This window comes from Melopsittacus undulatus, chromosome 8, assembly GCF_012275295.1.
Source record: "Melopsittacus undulatus isolate bMelUnd1 chromosome 8, bMelUnd1.mat.Z, whole genome shotgun sequence".
Taxonomy (NCBI): Eukaryota; Metazoa; Chordata; class Aves; order Psittaciformes; family Psittaculidae; genus Melopsittacus; species Melopsittacus undulatus.
This window is the reverse complement of record NC_047534.1, coordinates 47,173,009-47,192,054: the sequence shown is the minus strand read 5'-3', so window position 1 is coordinate 47,192,054 and position 19,046 is coordinate 47,173,009. Positions and strand designations below refer to the sequence as shown.

Genomic DNA, 19,046 nt, shown 5'->3' with positions numbered 1-19,046 from the left:
GGTGCACAAAGTCAGAACATGATGTGTGCTGGTAAATACTTTAGTGAAGTGTTTCTAAGATATTCTCACTGTGAAGGAGTGTCAGGAGCAGGGCAGGGATTCCATGCTATTCACCCCTGCATTCAGTTTGTCAAGTAAAACTCCAATTAATGAGGACCTCATCCTTGGAGCTGTTAAGACAGAGCAGCGGTTCTTCCCTTGGTGACAGGGCCAGAAAATCCCATTTCAAGTTTTCAGACCCTTGCCCAATGCTCCTAGAGCAGATGACCACCACACCTCTGGAAGAGCTCCATTTTTTTCCCCACTGGATCGCAGCTTCCATTAAGTTCTTTAATTACTAGTTTTATAGGCACAAAAAGACAGAAACAACTTGAACATCATCTGCCTGAGAAACTCTGCACTTTGTTCAGAATATGTAGAAACATCTGTCCTTTTACGTTAGCATTCCTGCTGCTTTAGCTTTTTACTCCCCTTGTTACAGTGTCACCCACTGCTCCATTACCATTAACACTCACAGGCTGACATTTGTACAAATGCATTTTTATTGTTTTAACAGAACCAAAGGAAGGTTGAAAACATTAGACTATACAATACATTTTGGTTTATAAACAAAGTTTTATAGTGGCAAAACATTTCTAAGTGACATTCATGGTCTTGTTTTCAAATATTTTCTGCATTTCAGGTCTGAAGACCACTAGAGTTCAAAAAAAGCAGTAATTGCATAAGGTGGACACGGATCTCAGCTTCTACAAAACAGGCCAAGAACTTATAGCAAACATTCTGGAAAGATATCAAAGGCAACCATGATTCATAACTTTCCTGCAAACATTCTGCAATAAACAAAAGGTGATCTTTGGCATAAACAATTATGTATTAAAGGCATTAGTAATATTGCATTAATCAGTCAAGCAACTAAACAGTGATGCTAAAAAAAATATCTCACAGAGAAGCCTGAGTTGGGGAGGGGGAAGGGAGGAAACATGGGGAGCATTAAAAAGGAATACAGGAAGACTACTTAGAAAAATCCTTTAAAAATAACCCCTACCTAATTCAGTGTTATTTACTATTAAATAGAAATTACTACATAACAATTATGTTAAAGATCTGGTACAAACCAACCAAATGCAAGACATTCAGGTTAAGGCTCTGGCACTCCTTCCTTCCTCTTCCCGTTGCAGGTCATTGCAGGAAGAGACTATTAAGGATAGATCTGAAGTACCACATATTCCGTAACACCAAGACACAAGGAGTGAATTCAAGATGAACACGTTTTCTCTTGCTAAGGTCAGGTTGAGGCAGATGTAGTAAAATCAGTTTGACTTCCCTTTTTAGATAACAGTGCAACAAAGGGGGTGGAGAGGAGGAAGTCCAAATGTAGAATTGCAGACAGGTAAACTGTCATGTACCCCCTCCTTTGAGCTGTTAAGACAGAGCAGTTCTTCCACAAGGGCACTTCTGTTAAAGGTGGTTTGATCATGCAATACTTCAGCAAATTAAGAGAGCATCATGAGGTCAGTGCTGATCTGGGCAGAAGTCTTGCAAATGTACAGAGACTCATTCTAAAACAACAATCCTGCTTTCTGTCAAGTGCCAAAAGAGACCAGGAAGCAATTAAATGAATGTGTGTGTGTATATATATATGTATATAAATCTATGAAGGCATGTTCAGTTATGGAAGGATAAAAGCATCCCAAGTTTATTTTAATAATGAGAGGGATGGGGGATTTTGTTCGGGGGGGGGGGGGGGGGTGAGGGGGGGTTAATTGTTATGGTTTCGTCTGCCTTTTTTAAGATATAGTAACACATTGTGCAATTCCCTATTATTAGAACTTGAAAAAAGATTCTGAGCCTCCAAACATCAAGAACAGTAAAAACAGCCAGGTGTATTTCACATTACTGTTTGCTGGCAGCCATTAGGCTGCCTAGAAAGAGTTTCATGTCACTGCAGCTCTTCTCTGAAATCGTGCAGGTTTCAAAAACCTTATGCGTTGTTGGAAACCAGGACAATGAAGCAAAATGTCCTGTTTAATTCAGTATCTTTATCTTTGAATTTTCACCTTGAGTGGCTGGAATAACACTAAATGGAGGGAAGAGTTAAAGAATAATTGCATGTGCTCATTTGGTTTTCACAAGGAAAGAGCCAGCATGTGGTGTTTTCTGGCCCTGGACATGCAGCTAGCTGAAGAGAACCAGGATTTTCCAGCCCACTACATTAGTGAATTGATCAAGAAGGAAAGATGTCCATGAGTTAAGGTCTCCAGCTGTAAGGCTCAAACTGTCAACAGTGTGCCACTAACATCCGCTGCAAAGCATTTCAGTACAGTACAGGAGTTCTGGAATGCCTGCTTACAGGGTTACAGGAGGGTGACAAAGACAGCTCAAATTTTCATTACAATACTGCTGTCAGGCACAAATCAGAGAATATAATTCCAGATATGGAATTGTAATCCTCAGTTTACAACTGTTCTGCTGCCCTCCCATACCTTTTAATATAACCCCCCTATATTTTCCATCATTTCTGCATGGTTTAAAACCAGGCAGCTGAAATCCTGCTGAAGTGGTCAATGTTTCTGTATCAATCACTGTCCCTAAAAAACTGCCAAGTAACCAATAGTGTCCTAGACTCTTAACACAAGCTTGAAGTGAGGTCCATGTTTTATATCATCACATGGAAACTACTGGAGTATACAGTGCATAAATGAAATGTGCTTCTGGGAGTACAGAACTCATGAAGAGAGTTTTCAAAAGCAAACTGATAAAAAACAGGGGATATGAACTGTCTACCATCGGAAGCCATGAGGTGTTGGATATCACATGTGTTCTGAAGACATTTGAAATGCATTCTAATTCATACCCTTAGAATGGGGCATTAGCATAAGCTAGTCTTAAGCTCATGTATACAGCACCTTTTGCTGTCAGTACATCTCTTCTGTTTCCAAGAAAAAAAGAAAAAGGCATTTCAAGTTACACAAAACAATACCTATGTGGCAAGTGTCTACTGATACCAGGGGGTCTTTCTGACCCAGCGAAGAGTGAATCCAGCATCTGTTCTTATCTTAATGGATGCTGCTTCAGCTTCTCTCACAGTTTCCTTCACAGACTGCATGAGATTCTGGGCATTATGAACCAGCATCTCAGTTGCCTGTTAAGAAAAAGACAAATTTCAAATGTATTGGTAAATACCATGTCCAAGAGAGTAGCGCAGAAGCCCATTGTGCACAAGGACCCCCGGTACAAGCAGCTTAAGTCAGGTTATTGCTAACTTAAACTATGAAAAAATAAATGAAACAATTAACTTCTGGAATCCTCATTTGTGTATTTATGCAAAATCTGAATAAAAATTGAGTATCTCAAAGTAGAATAATCTCCCAGAAGCAAAAACTGCAGGATTTGAACTGAAAACACACATTTGGGAGCTAACAGAACTGCAAGTACTCAGGATGTTGTTGGAGAACAAATATTTTCAGTACACTCAACCACAGAGTGCTTCTACTCCTCCAATGTCAAACTTGCTCTATTTGTAGAAGCAAGGTCTTCAGCTAGCTCAGTTTTCACTGTTTAAATGAGGAAATCAACAAGTTGTTCATACAAAAATTTGAGCCAGAGTACCTTTTTGGCTTGAGAAGGATTGATGTTCCTCTATTAAACTGCAGCTTTTGAGTCAGAAACCAAGGTGTTGTACTAAAATCATCATCACTGACTGGCTGAGGTAAGCCACCAAACGTCGAGTTCCCAGAACATAGCCAATACTGAATGTATACATTTGTTCACATTAAGCTTATCGACATTTCCACACTAGCATCAATTTTACAGCTCTTACCTGTTCTGACTCTTCATCACTGATGTTAGTTCTGCCCAGCATGGTAGCTTTGACAGTGGAGAGAATTTTCAGTTGTGTACTGATGGTTGGGATTCGCTCACAGACCTAAGGAAGGGGGATAAAAACCACCCCACGTTGACAGCTGAACCAGCACATTATCTGTTAGGGTTTTTTCAGAACACTTTTTGATTTTGTTTTTACTGTAAGATCAGGAATAAGCATAGAGGGGATCTCAAACTTCAAGATTTCCTGACAAATACTGGTAAGTTACTTGATTTTACTTGCTTTGGGAATTTTGGGGATGGAGCAAATATTTTTCCTTTCTTCCAGATATTCCTCAAGGACCTGCTTAGTTACACATGGCATCATGTACGTTTAGCTGAGACTGAAACACTAAGGAGTGTTATATTTCTGCTACTCTTTGATACAAAGGAGTAAGTAGATGAAATACAAAGCAATGCAGGCTTAGGACAGACCAATGTTCATAACACCCTATTTTTCTAACTCCTTTGCACACTGGCATCTTCCACTCACCTCTAAACAAATCCTGACTTTACAAAATATATCTGGCCATGGGATCTAAAAACAGATGTAGAAGTTGACAAAACCTTCCAAGCCAAGGAAAGATACATGGTTTACTGCCACAATTCCTGTGCTTACTCACGCCAGCAGAGCAAGAGGGATGAGGGAAGCTGAGGCATTCACAAGTTAACTCATTACCTGCAAGAGGTTTGTTCTAATGCGCTTGTCAGTGCACTGCTTTGCCACCTCTTTGGCTAACCGAGTGACTTCATCTGAGGCCTTAGCAATGTCCTTTGCACACTGAATGAGGGCGCGCTTATTTCCACTGCCTCCTCTCACCAGGCGTGACATCTCTGCCATTAGCAGCGCCATTCGTTTAGCAGCAGCAATGATGTCGTTACCCTGAAGAGAAGAAGATGAGTTAGCATTCTCACCACCACAGGTGCTGCACAGAAGTCATGGCTCAGTGGCAGTCTACAGTTGGGTAGCAGCACTTTCTAGAGGTTATGGATGGAAGAACCATTTGTGAAGAGAGGTTTCTTCAAGGAACAGGGAAGATCTGTACTAATCATACGTTTCTAACATTTTTCTTCCTAACACTCAGGAAAAACTTCGCTTCAAAACTGGAAAAGAAGTGATAAAAGAAGTGTTAGTTTTGTCCATGGGATGAAAGTTACTGCTGTGCTGGATGGGTTTTAAGATAAAGCATGTTATTAGGATTTGGAATTCCAGATTTCCCAAAATAGGCTTTAAATTAAAAGTGTGCTAAATAGCTTGTTAAACCAAATAGCACAAATGAAGTTAAATAGTGTAGTCATAACAGTTGAGCATGAAATATTCAGTGGCCTCTGAAAATGAAGTTGTTAAAGCATCAGCTGTGCTGCTATGCTGCAAAAGGAAAAATGGAAGGGAATCTGTAACATACAAAACTTCTGTCACAAGTGATGTGGAAATGAGATGCAACTGTTATGTTTCTTTGTTTTGGATGGCTGGTTTGTTTCAAGGTATTCCTTGAAAGCCTAACTTCCTTTTTGACAAAAACTCCCCCTTAAAAATAAAGCTTTCAGGAGAGAAGTACGTAGTAGTTCAAAAGATGATGGAGTGGTATTTCTTACATTAAAAGCCAGATTTCTTGTACATCAAAATTAGTCACAGAAATACCCTGAGAAATATTTGAAACATGAATTACGTAGGAATGAGGGAACACTATTTCTTACACACTGTTCCAGAGAGAAACCTGGTGCAAGAAAAAGCAGACCTATATAATCAATTGTTAGTAGTCTATTAGTATATTTAGATTCACCTTTGTAGAAAGTTTTTAAACAACAGTGAATTACTTGGTGCCATGAAGCATTCCTATGGTGTGGATGAAGTATTAGCAGAGTGAGTTTAAGGATTAGTGCACACTTTCCTCAGTGTAATTCCACAATTAATGACTGATGAAGTTTGGAGCAAAGAGTACACAGCGAGAACCCAACTTAACAAATGTATTCTCTATCCCTATAAGCACATATTTCCATGACTCACTGCTAGCAAATTCAAGAAGATATCCCAGATAGTTTACAGATACAGAGAACACAAAAGGCTGAACTATTTATTACCGTGACCTAATAGCTAAATAGTTTGCTAGTGTAACCAGTTAGGATGCAAATGACATAACAAAGTTTTTCCATGTTTTCACGTAGGAGGATCAAGAAATTAGGACCAGTGTCATTTACGAAGCTCTCTAACAAGTTATCCAAGCATCAGAATCTGTAAAGGACAAGAACATTTTTAAAGCCCTTTTTTAATAGAATAGTTTAGTACATCTACCTATGTAAACATACATACACATACACCCCCCTCATCTTTGTTTGTTAAGGGACACCAACCTTATTTTTGCAGCATGCTATGAAAAGTGACCAGTCTTGCAAGCATTTGTGTTTACACAGAGGAGACAGGCTACCTGTGAATGTCTGAATCTCATGTTAAGATTTCCACTGGTTTTGTATAAATACAATCTCAATTCAGCAGCTAACAGCATTCAGTGCAGTTTCTTCATAAAAGAATTCTCTCAAGACCAGCATTTGCAATACAGCCAAGTGCAAGCCAGCAGTCAATCCTCTTCGAGAAACACTGCCATACAAAGCCATTCCTTGTTGTTGGAAGGTATCTTAATTGATGGCACCAGTGGAGGCCAAGCACAATAGACAGGTTAAATGACTTCTTGAATGCTGTATACTCTGATGTATCTGGAAGTCATTAAGAAACCATTACCCATGGCTTCTCAGGTAGTCCAAATCAATGGAAAAAAAAGAACAGGGGCAGGAGAGGGAAGACAGCCCCTACTGCAATTCAAAAACTGCTACAACAAATAAGAACAGGCAGATGCAAGGGGAAAAGAAGTCTTTGAATATTAATAAGTGACCCAAATCAAGCTTGACAAACAAGATCTAGCAAACTTGTGAAGCCACTTTCAGTCCTTAAAATAAAGTGCAGACACACTTAATTCATTCAGAATGGTCGGGCCCAGCAGGGATCAAGAGTGATGCAAATGTGTCAGCGTTCCAAATGGCTGGATGCACATGGATCAGTCCCCAGGGAGACTCGGGAGTACCTTACTAGACCACTTGGTTGCTTCCCGATGCAGAGACTGAGCAGCAGCCAGAATGGGCTGGTTAACGGGCTGATTGGTTGGCATTAACAGCAGCTCAGGCTCGTAATCATCTTCAATGTCAGAGGGGAGAGTGAATTCAACATCTGCATCATCCTCATCATCTATATCTACACCAGCCTCAGCCGCTTCATTAATCACAGTCACAGGCTTTGCAGGTGGCAGCAAGGGTGGAGAAACAGGGGACAGTTAGTACAAGAAGCAGAATTTGGTAGAAGAGCATGAACTGAGCTGTTTTCGTGACCAAAACATCCTCTTGGTCTCTCAGGATCTGACCAGGCCGCTCTAGGATCAGGTCAGAGGAAGGAAGTAATACAAGAGTAGCAGAAGGAAAAAAAACATTTCACCTGTGGACCAAAGTTACCAAAAATATTAAGAAGTTACAATTCAAAGATGCAGCATCGTTTGCCATCTGAGGATACAGCTTCTACAGACAGAGGCTGGCTTGCAGAACATTTCTGGCAAGACAGTGGTGAAATGGATGGATTTCCTGTTTAGATGAAAGCTGGTTTGACTGCATAGAAGCAGGCACAGCAGCTGATGACCGTGGTATTTGTGCAGACAGAAAGCTTTGTATGGGAGCTGTTCACATATATGTGCTAAGAAGAGAGAGCAGCATGATCACACAAAACCCACTGACACTGCTTGCTGCAGGGTAAAAAGAAAAAAGATGGGATGGGAGACACTGTGAAATGAGCATTAAAGTGTCATGAATAACATGAAAAGGAACAACACCAGGTTACAAAAAGAGGAGATGATACTGAATGTTATGAATGCTGTGAATGTAACACTTAAAAAATACTGAAACAGAATTAGCAGAATAAAAGGATTATGAAGCACATGGTACTGTTTTGCCACAATATGTTTATGTTGTATCCATTACCTTGAAAGAGAAAAAAGAGGGTTAGGGTAGGCACAAGGAAGAGGTAAGTGGTATAACAATACAGGCATTTAAAATAAAGCAGCATTTCAACACAAAAATATCCTACAAGTTTACCAACTGCATTTCTTTGACTAAAGCCAAGTGTGATAAAACTCCAGCTACCAAAATGAATGCATTTTCAACTGTGCTTTGCTTAAGATATGGCCTTTTATAGAAAAAACCCAACCCAAACTAAAACAAAAACACACAGAAGTTTTGGAAGGAAGCTGTAACTTTCACATGCTGCCAAATCAACTCAGCTTCAAAGACAAATTCTATTTAAGTCTTAATCTAACAAAAGGTTTCCAAACATCCGTCTTTCTCTGATTTATCCAAATGAGCAAGAAAGGCAGGGAAAGCTAAAGCAATAGCCTCTGTTCAGTTTGTGCTCCATGAGAAAAATGGAGTACATAAAAGCCCAGAAAGGAGAAAAAAACAAAATCAATTTTAGATCTTACAAGAATGGAGAACATTACCAAAACTTTTTTAAAAGACTAAGTACTTGTTTGCCTCTCCATAAGCATAACACATGGTAAAGTACCTCAAAACTACCCTCCTAGATGACCAATACATTCCAGCACTATCCCTTTAGTAATGTAAATACGTATTTGGTACATCCAAAAGTATTGTGAAAATAAAGCTTTTCATTTTATGGAAGAGACTGTCACACTGATTTGCAGGAGTTCTTTCATATTTTATCTGTACTTCCAGAACAAATGTTCCTGAAGCACAAAGCACTTGATTCTGTAAGCTATTCAAGTTGATATGCTCATTAAACAACATGATGAGAGAAAAGTGGAGATATCAAAAGCAAAGTTCCAACCATTAATTTATACCTGCAGAAGCCTAAATCTCAGAAGCTGTTACTCAGTTGCTGCCAGAGATAAAATATATCTCTTTGGGAGAAAAAGGGGAGGAAGCAAAGGAGTTATAAGACTGATGAGTTCACATTGCTTTGTCGTAGCACTGAAATTGTAAGGAAATGAAGGATTTTGACCTTGGCAGTGAGTGTGACTCAATACAAAAAAGAATGAGACCAAGCCATCTATATATGATCAATTCTACTATCATAAGTGTGCTAGATTAATGGCAAAATAACTTGCAGCTCCTTCCAGAATTAAGACAGCTAGCTCATGATTCCTGCTGCTGGCATCTTAAAAGTCTGCATGGATATTGCAAAGTCTCTTAAATATAGCAATCAGCTTATTAGTGGCTCTCTAGGCAATACTAGCATCAAGATCACAAACAGCTTAGCATACAAGGCATATTTGTGTTCCCAGGGGTATGTCAATAAAGCATTCTAGCAATTCTGAGTATTAGAACAGTTGACCCTAGTTCACTGCAAACTTAAAAGGGTTTCTAATTCCAGCAGTGTTTTTACTACTTGGTCTGCCATTGGAAGTCTCAACGATTTCCTCTGTCACTGAGACAACTGGCTTTGGACCAAACACACTGATCCTAACAAACCAAAACAAACCCAAACCAAAACAAATTCCTTGTAGCACAAGACACTTCTAACAACTTCTTACCTTGCTAGACCATTTCCGGGCTTCATCATGCAACTGCCTAGCAGCCATCATCATGGGCTGATTAATAGCTTCTCCTGCTTTCTGCTCTGGGAACTCTTCATCCTTTTCTTCAGGTGGTGGTGGTCTGGGTGGGGGAACCTCACCTTCTGGCAGTGGTGGTTTTGGAGGAGCAAGCTCATCAGTCAGCTAAGAAATGCAAAAATCTGATTCAGTGCAATGAAACAGTACACAGACTGAGCCAAGAATGGTGTCATGGCAAGACATGACTGCAGGGCCTTTTTCCAGTTTTCAAATGCCCCTTGTTAAAGGAAATACCATGTTTTAATCTCTCCTTTTGAAAACCAGATTGCTAGTTTTTAGACTTAATGCTACTTGTATGTATGGCTGGCCAGACAATGCATTTTATTTGTAAGGAATAAAAATATTCTCAATTACAGTGTGCAATCCACACATCAGTGACAGCTGTGTATTGTATTACAGCCTATGCTGCACTTACACGAAGATGCTCCAGGTCAGGAGGAGGAGGGGGAAAATCTGGTTCTTGAGGCTGGAAGGCTTCTCTGACTTTGGCCACAGCTCCCAGAATTCTGTATCCAGAATCCAAGAAACTCTTCTGCAAACCTGAACAAAAATCCCATTACCAATTTAAGAGCATTCTGCAATGTTTAGAACTGCAACACTACCCCAAAAAATTGTTTCAACACCATACTGTGCCAAGTACACTTATAGCTGTGACAAAAAATATGCTTAAAAACTACCAAATTGTTTGCAGTGGATTTACATGTTTCAAATGTGTCATATGGAACATGCATAAAATAAAGCCGTGGCTGAGTAAGTCACGGTCAATAGCCAAAGTAATTCCTAACAGAACTTTCAGAATGAAAGAAATTAGGTAATATGTTCTTATATAAAACAGTATTACTGATAGCTAGTAACAAATACTTCTAATAAGGATTATAAAATAATAAATGAGACTGCTGAATCCTTCTCTCTTGACTATGCCAAAGGGCTTTCACTGCATTTTAGAAGAGCAGGATTCAGCAGTTGTAAATCTGAACACAGGATTCGTGTCATGATCTTGATTTCACCGTTCTGAGATTTATGTGTATACTTCATTTGCATAAAAGGGGACACACAGCTGTACAAGACAAAATGAGCACTATTTCCAATCATCTGCAGCTAGTAAAAACCAACCAATTAGCTGACTGAAATCCTTACCGGGATCAGAAATGTTTCCTGCCACAGCTTTAGCATCCATTACCATCGGTGATATAGCTCTGCTTAACTCATCAGAAGCTGCTTTAACAGCCTCCCGGAATTTAGGATCCTCTGAATTTTCAACCTCTCTTTTTGCTACCAGGAGGATGCGGTTTGCTCGCCTAGCAATGCTGGTGGCACCAGCTACCAGCATCTGAGGTTGAATGTTGGCCATTGCAACTTTACATTTGTCAAGGTCTTTCTTAATTGCCTCTTCTGATGCATCCAACAGAGATTTAGTATCAATGGCTTCATCCACCAACCCTAGAATAAAAGTTACACACATTAATATTCTAGTTTCAACTGTGGAAAGGGGTGTTTTGTATTCCAGAGGCTGCTCACAATCAGAGAAATAAGTTATTTCCAAACTGGGAAGGGGGAGAAGGGGACATGGAAATCAAACCAAATGCATAACTGCAGTTTTACTTGATTATGTGGTCATGATCCCACTAATGACATCCCAAGCTCTTGCCCATCTACTACGGAATGTTGCCCAAGTCAAGAACTGGCTTATACAATGCATGCAGCAGAGATTCCTTCCTCCCACCAACTTTCTTTAAGCATATTCATTACTTTTTACACCTCTCCCATTCATCCAAAAGGAAATATCCCCCTGGCTGTGCTTTTACTTAAGGGCGATTTATAGCAATAAAGCAGTAAGATTTAAAATAACCACAACTTGCTTCTGGGGATGGAAAAGGAGGTAGTACACAGTCAAGAGATAAGCGCACCAGTGCAAAGGATCTGCACTTTGGAAAAACTGAAACACTGAGGCATCTCAGCAGGATTCAGTAGATCAGCAGCTTTGTTTTATTCTTATCCCCACTTAATTATCTGTCCTAATTCAATACACCAAGACTAAACAGAAAAACCTCAAGCTGCTACAGTGATACACTGCTAGAGTAGCAGTCCTAATGAATAGTCATCATAGAATGGTTTGGGTGGGAAGGGACCTTAAAGATCATCTAGTTCCAACTCCCCTGACATGGACAGGTATTCTACTTCTCCCTACAAAGGAATTAAAGCTAAATTTACTCCCTTGGAGCTCAGAATTAACAAATATGAAGCAAGATGCTTCTTTATACTGTAACATATATATATTTTTAGACTCAGAAAGCACATTCCCACTTCTCAGTTTGTCATCAGTCATTATTCTCATGCATGTTTCAGCAATTCAAACAGACTATGGAAAAAATCATACTAGCTAGTTAGCCACAAGCATAACCTTCAGAGACTCTTATTTTACCTGTCATTTTTTCTACATTATCAATCCATTGGTTTTTCATAGTCTCAAAGTGTTCATAAGCAGCTTGATTTCCAGGATTTCTCAGGAGGATACGAGCAGCTGATACTACCTGCCAATGGAAAACATTTGTAATTATGGAAGTATCGGTATATAACAACATCACACACTCTTGAAAAATGCATGTGTTTTTTCAGGGCTGGATGTGTAGCTTCTCATTTGGAATACTAGTTAATTAATTCTAGTGCAACATCTAGCTGCTTGAAGATGTAAAATGCTGCTAGAATTTGTGGACACAAATACTGGGGTTTTTCCCCCTGGAACTTCAATTACATGCTAATATATCTTTAAAACATTTCCTGAAAGCACTAAAGTACAATACTTATCATAGCACCAAATTTTGGATGGAAGTTTAATATGGAAACAAAATATTCATTAAAAATAATTTTTTTTCCCACTTACAAATTTTATTAAGCCTCAAAGTAATTTTCTGCCAAGGATAAGTCACTAACACTCCTGTCAAAAAGTTGAGGAGTAAGATTTGTCATTTAATCAGTTTCTTCTATATAACATCATATACATAAATATTTGCCATTCCCCTTTTAGGAGCACCAGCACCATGGTCTCTGCTGATATCAACATCTATCTCTGAGAACAGAAGCATGAAGAAAACTCCATAGAAGTTGCCCCCACCCCATTTAATAGCCCTTTGAGCATAAGGACGCAAACCTGAGGGGTAAGTTCCCTTGCAGATTTCACTGTTGCCTGAATGCCCTCCACAGTAGTTTTGTTGGCAGTTCCAACTGCAGCTGCTTTTTCTGCCGTAGCTCCCAGCCTAGCAGCATGGTTTTCAAAGTTTGCTGCTCTTTCATCAAACACCTAGTTGTCAAAAAAGAAAATACATGAGAAAGAAACCCCTTATCTCCCTATTAAAATACACTATTTCTTCAGTGTCAAACACCAGCAATACCTTCACAACATCATCATGTTACCATAACATTCAACCTTAATTCTTCTGAGAGGATGCAAAAGGACGCAAAAGCTTTGAACCCATTTTATCTTTTGAATCCTTTTATTACTAGACTTCCTTTGCTAACTCACTCAGGCAACAAAGGATGCTGACACACTATATAGCTTTGAGGTATTAAGTACACTGATTTCTGACAACTACTTTGTAACAAATATCATGTTAGAACTATTTTAACTCAGGGATGAATCTTCGAAACCATAATCCAAAAGTAACTGTATTCGGAAGCTAAATAGGGGGGGTTACCCTAAAACATGAAGCTTCATATTGGGGAAAAAAAAATCCCTCCTTCCACAGTCCTTGGTTACTCAAGGCAGAATACTTTGAACAAAAGGTTTGTCTGTCATAAAGCTAAATTCTCCATGGCCTTGGAAATCATTTTGACCATGTTCAAATCAATTAGCTAAACAGAGCTGCCAGACACAGATTTTTAGATACTTCAGGTGCAGCCACTAGCTTTGAAATACAAGAAATGTTATCCAGCAACAGTTAAATCTGTTCACAGAGAGATGACAAATCCTGGTACGAGTCTGACTATTTTAATCAGCTTATATAATGTTGGGATACACAATGTGCTAACTAGTGTGTCAGTGATTTTTGCACAAGAAGTTTTAGCATGCTGAAGGCAACATGGTACAAACATCACAGGGAGAAATCTTCGCTATCTATTGAAGTCAGGGCCAATATAATTTTCCAGGGATACATAGCACAATTCACAATCTCCAGGAGTCCAGAGAGATTTGCATGGCGATCATTCTGCTGCCAGAGTTAAGAGCATGTATCACAAGCTTCAGGAAAAAAAGATACCAATTCATTTTTCAATCTTCTGGCTCATTTTTCAAAATACTGATCCAGGTAAAATTAAACAATAATTGAAGCTTCCCAAGGGTAGCAGAGCACTTAGGTATACTTGCCTCATCTCTATTGGGAGCATCAGGGGGAGCAGTGGCAGCTACTGCTAACAATTTAATAGGAGTTGTGGTGTCACTAAAAATGTCAGAAACTTCCTGGGTCATTGCCTCTTGCATCCGTGTTTTCAGATCCTTAAAATAAATAAATAAAAGGAAAATTATTAGCATATGATACAGGAATATTATGTGTTCGGGGATTCAAGTCCCATAAACAACGTGCATATCATGCGTTTCACTGCACAAGAGCAGATTTTTACCTTCAGCGAGTCCTGAAGCTGAGCAGCAATTGCCCTGGCCTGAGGAGATTCTCCCTCTCCTCTTGCTGCGAGGTCAGCTAGCTGAGCAGCCAGCTGGTCTACACGGTCACATTTGGCAAGCAGGTCCTGACGATAAGGTCCCATCATGACATTGGCTAAACGACGACCTTCTGCCACTAGACCCCGAATTGCTGCCTGGCCTACAGTGGAAGGAGTCATGTTGCATTAACGTACAGTGGAACAGAAAACTGGAAGCGTGAATCAGATGCCCCATGAAGTGACACTGCAGAATTCTGCTTTTAAAAACACATTCCCAGGTAGTAGAAAGTATCTTCTGCAGTTTATAACTGAGTAACTGCAGTTCAAACCCATAGAGCAATTCAACTCTCATCAGTTTCTTTTGCTTACTACAGCAATTCTGGCTAGATGCATTGTTTTTAACTAGGGTGGTCTGACAGAAGTTAACCATTGCAGCTGTCAGATATTCCTACATTACTAATCTGTTGACTCCAATAGAAAGCACTTGAAATTCCAGGTACTGCAATGCATCTCCACATCATTACAAGCCATTAGAAGATGAGCAGGAAGAGCAGAGAAAATCCAAGTAGAAAACCCAAATGACAAAGTAGAATACTCTCTCCCTGGATTCCAAAACTCATGGGTAAGAAGGGTTAAGTGTCAGAGGAAGAACCACCTTATAAAGCCTCCACAGTGTGCCGAAAGTTTTTCTATGCAAAAAAGTTATTTTTAGCATGAGTGATTTCATTCACTTACAGAAGCTTCCTGTTCTTTCACAAGAATATGCTCCTCTGTTCTTTCATTAATATAATAGTATTCTTTTAAAAGAAGTCATTGTATATTAAGTCCTTTAAAGACCTACTGAAGAATCATTCCATGCCAGTGCTAACATACAGGTAATCCAAGTTCACAATCAAGCTCAAGATTACTCAGAAAGAAGTTATCACAGGACTTGACTATCCAAGAATCACTCAGCACTGCCACCATCATTTTAGAGAGCTTCTTATTGTAGCTAAGCTTTGTGCCATTGGAATGTCCCAAGATATTTTTTAATTGCTGTTTTGCATAAGTCAAGTGCAACCAAGCCAGTGCACGTCACATGCCAGTTTAGTATTTCAGTACAGTGTCTGCCAATTACATTAGCCATCACTTAGATGGCACACTTCATAATGACTAAATGGAAATATCTGTAGCAGCCAAGGCTACCGAAGTGGCTGACATGTTTATAAAATAAAATACACATTCTGCCTTGTTCCTTCAAAACTCAGTTGGTGTTGAAGCACTGTCCTGGGATCACTGCAAACACAGTTATTTGTGACATGGTCACCACTGCTGCAGAGAACACTGACATATTTTCACACTGTATCAGATCAAACTAGCAGAAGTGCTGTCCAGACTGAAGAGCACATCTCTGATTTATATTATGTACTGTATATGCAGTGTTGAGAGGCTTCAGTTCCTTCAGCAAGCTTACAGCATTTATGCGAGCCTCGTGATTAACCAGGCACTTATAGACTTCAAGGGGGATTTACCTTACTTATGTTGCTTGTCAATTACAAACAATAAAACTTGAGTGTAGGTTTTATGCTTTTCTGCATCTCACAGGTTACTGTATTCAAGACAAACAGCAATTTAGAGAAGGTTCTCAGTCACTGCCAAAATACATCATAAGACCTATCTACCGCTTTCTTGGTCATCTCATTCTGTGTGAAATTTTCTCATCAGCAAGTGTCAAAACACGGAACTCCACTATTCTGTTTGAAATATTACTAAGTATGCACTTCACAAGTGTCCAAGCTATCGACATCACTCAATCTTTAATTCAAGGATCTGTCATTGGTTATTCACACAACAGAAGTTATCTTGACAGACAAGGTGTGAGAAAGAGGTAGGAAAGTTTTGCAGTTATACTACTTCATACAAGGCCTGTTTTCACCCAATACCACTCAGTTCCAAGGCCTGTTTCATTATCAACTGCACTGCTCCAATGTAACTGCACTGCTCAGAATTAACTGCTACAAAAAGCCTACTGAATCCAGTTTTGAAGCTTTATCCACCTGTTTGCAATAGCATCAAAAGAAGCTAAACAAGAAATTTCAGAAAAGGTTTACAATAAGCTCGCAGTAAAGCAACTCCTGAACCATAATTACATGCTTGCTGACAGCACACTTTGATGATCAGATCACCCTTCTCTTTAATTAAAGAGCATTCTCCTCAGATAACCCAGAAACCACATAAGAAGTGATTATTTGTAGGTCAGGTTTATGAATGTTTATATCCTCTCCAAAGGACTTTATTACTCAATTTGCTGGGGCAGGTATAAATTCAAATATGAGATAGTATATCTGCATGACAATAAGAGCAAGGAGAAGTCTAAGGTTTGTCTGTTCTACAGCACACATTCTATTCTTCACCAAAGTTGTTCTTTCCAGAAGACAAAGAAAATCATGGGCAAGTCCAATTAAGGAATGTTGCAGCCATATATAGCAAATGGCTATACATGTCCATCCACAGACTGCAGCTCTCCACATCAGTGAAGAGATTCCATGCATCCTTAGCATCTCGGGAGCGGTAGTTTCAGTCCTAAAAATTCCTAACAAGTTTAACCATGAACAACTGTGGTGGCTAGAAGCACATGGAAACACTTACCTACTCCCCGATCAGCAACTGTAGGATTGTCTATCCACCTTTGAGCTTGCTCAATCTTGCCCTCCAAATGGACAGCTGCTTTAACTGGCCTAGTATTTGCTACAGCCCTGTTTGTTTTGGACTGTAAATTCTGAAGTGATGTAGCTATTTGCTTAGCCAATGCACGGGCCTCAGGAGAGTCACCTTTCCCACTAAGGATTAAAAAAAGGATAGTCACATGAAGATCATTTACAGCTAGTCCCAAATTCAGCAGGAACACACAATGAAACATACTTGATCTTTTAAAATAAGGTTAAATTTGACACTCAAGTCTCAGAGCAAATAATGCAGATCTGTCATCCATAAATCCCCACCTCACACTGCCATGCTGTGGAACCTGGATATTACACATGCTCGACACAGCACTAAGGTGGGGGGAAGGTGTGGTACTGTCATTGGTAATACTGATGAATGACCTTGATTTCCCACATGGCTATCTTATGAGCAACTGCAATAATGCCACACAGATTATGAGCAGAAAAGTAAGCAGCAGCAGGACCAAGACCATATATAAGCTTGAAAAAAGATAGCACATTAAGACCTACAGCAGCTAAATCTCAAGGAAAACTTGATTAAAGTGCCTAACTCATGAAGGAAGAAAAATATTCCTGTACATAGTGCAGCTGGCCATAGATGAAGATCACAGTTCATACAGTAACTGTTTCTCCACTCCCATTCTCAAGCACCCACTTTGCAAAACTGATGCAGAAATTTCTGAAAGTCTTTTATAGATTTTGCAGTTACAGCTTAGAACATCGACACTGATTGAAGTGGTAGCTATTTCACCTTGCCGTTTACTGATGACATTAGTATGCATAAACAAAATGGCACATTCTCTCCTTTCTTTGAAGTGATTTGACAGTACAAAGGAGCCCACTTTTGGCTCCAGTTTGCCTGTTTAATATTCCATAGCTAGTAGAGAGAAAATATTTCTTATGTAATACAAATCTAGTTACACACTGTATTTTGTTGGGTTTGTTGGGTTTTTTTGGAGAGTAGGGGGGAGAGGGGACGCTGGGGTTTGGTTTTGAGGAAGACAGTGCAAGCTGGGCTTTGGGATAGAAATCATAAGGTTGAAGCTCCAAAACAGATCCATATTTTATAAATTACATTTTTAAAAGGATATTAAAAAGTTAGCTCCTTGCCCCACACCCTGCAATTCTTGGCATTCAATTTTTACTAAACGCAATATACAAACTCAGAAGTATAAGATGGCCATTCACAGTTCTTGGAAGAAAACATATTCCCCAGTCAATATTCTGATTTTGCTCAACACTTTGAACTGCAAATTAATATCATTCAAATAAATCAATGGTGATAAAACTGTTACATACTGTCTTCGCAGATCTGACAGCTTGGCTGTCAAAGCAGAGATTTCGCCCAAGGAACGAAGGATATCATCTCTTTCTTTAGGCTCCTCACATAATTCTGCAACTTTCCTTGCTTCAGCCATAATTCCCCGGATATGTTCTTCTCCTTCATTGCCCCCATTGGGATCTGCAAGCCAGTTCTTAATAGAAGGAATTTATGTATGAGTGAAGATAAACAGTAATGTTATTTCTATAGAGACTTTAAACAAAAAGAAATACCAATACAGCTTTCAAAACTATTTAACAGAAAACACTTTCCAAAAGCAGCTTCTCTTTATTAGACCATGAAGTTGTTCTATTGTCTGGCTGATTCTCTGTTTTGAATAAGATGTCAAAAGAGATTTTACATTCCTTCCCCAAAATTTGCAGCAGCATTTTCAGAAGTAAAATTAAACTATTGGCTTTAGAGACTCATTATCTAGCTTTCAAAAAGAAAACAGATGCTCTTGTGCACAGGGTGGCACTCTTCACAGGGCTCTTCCTAAAAAGTCTAATCATAATCTCATTCAACATATATAATATTTATGTACCTTCATTTAATTATAATATACTTACATTCAGATAAGGTATACATAGAAGGTTCATAATTTGATGACCATCATCAGTACAGGGTGATGGAGAAGAAAGGAGAAGGAGATTGAAAGTTACAATAATAAAGGATCAACTTCAATACGAAGTTATAAATCCTAAACTCCACACCCAAAACAGAGTCCAAGGAAAGGGATGGTTTTACCCACAGGTAAATCCGTGCAGTCTGAAACACCTCTACTCTTTTCTTTAATATGATCAGTCCAAGTTCAAATTTTGGGTGTTTCCTCATATTAATTTC

At 39.2% G+C, this 19,046-nt stretch overlaps 1 protein-coding gene across 2 annotated transcripts in view; it reads right to left on the bottom strand.

Moving 5' to 3' along the window:
* Window positions 1–1,758: 1,758 nt before the first annotated feature.
* VCL (vinculin) overlaps window positions 1,759–19,046 on the bottom strand; it is a 63,093-nt gene continuing 45,805 nt past the window's right edge. The window contains exons 10-22 of one of the 2 annotated variants that reach the window (XM_034065304.1): window positions 18,182–18,357; window positions 16,809–16,999; window positions 14,142–14,341; window positions 13,888–14,016; window positions 12,676–12,825; window positions 11,950–12,058; window positions 10,665–10,967; window positions 9,943–10,067; window positions 9,447–9,632; window positions 6,939–7,145; window positions 4,541–4,744; window positions 3,821–3,925; window positions 1,759–3,142 (exon numbers count right to left, since the gene is read on the bottom strand). In XM_034065304.1, coding sequence (XP_033921195.1) covers window positions 2,996–3,142; window positions 3,821–3,925; window positions 4,541–4,744; window positions 6,939–7,145; window positions 9,447–9,632; window positions 9,943–10,067; window positions 10,665–10,967; window positions 11,950–12,058; window positions 12,676–12,825; window positions 13,888–14,016; window positions 14,142–14,341; window positions 16,809–16,999; window positions 18,182–18,357 — 2,232 coding nt within the window. In that variant the 3' untranslated portion in view covers window positions 1,759–2,995. The remainder of the gene's footprint in view (window positions 3,143–3,820; window positions 3,926–4,540; window positions 4,745–6,938; window positions 7,146–9,446; window positions 9,633–9,942; window positions 10,068–10,664; window positions 10,968–11,949; window positions 12,059–12,675; window positions 12,826–13,887; window positions 14,017–14,141; window positions 14,342–16,808; window positions 17,000–18,181; window positions 18,358–19,046) is intronic. The other variant, XM_034065303.1, reaches the window with a different exon arrangement.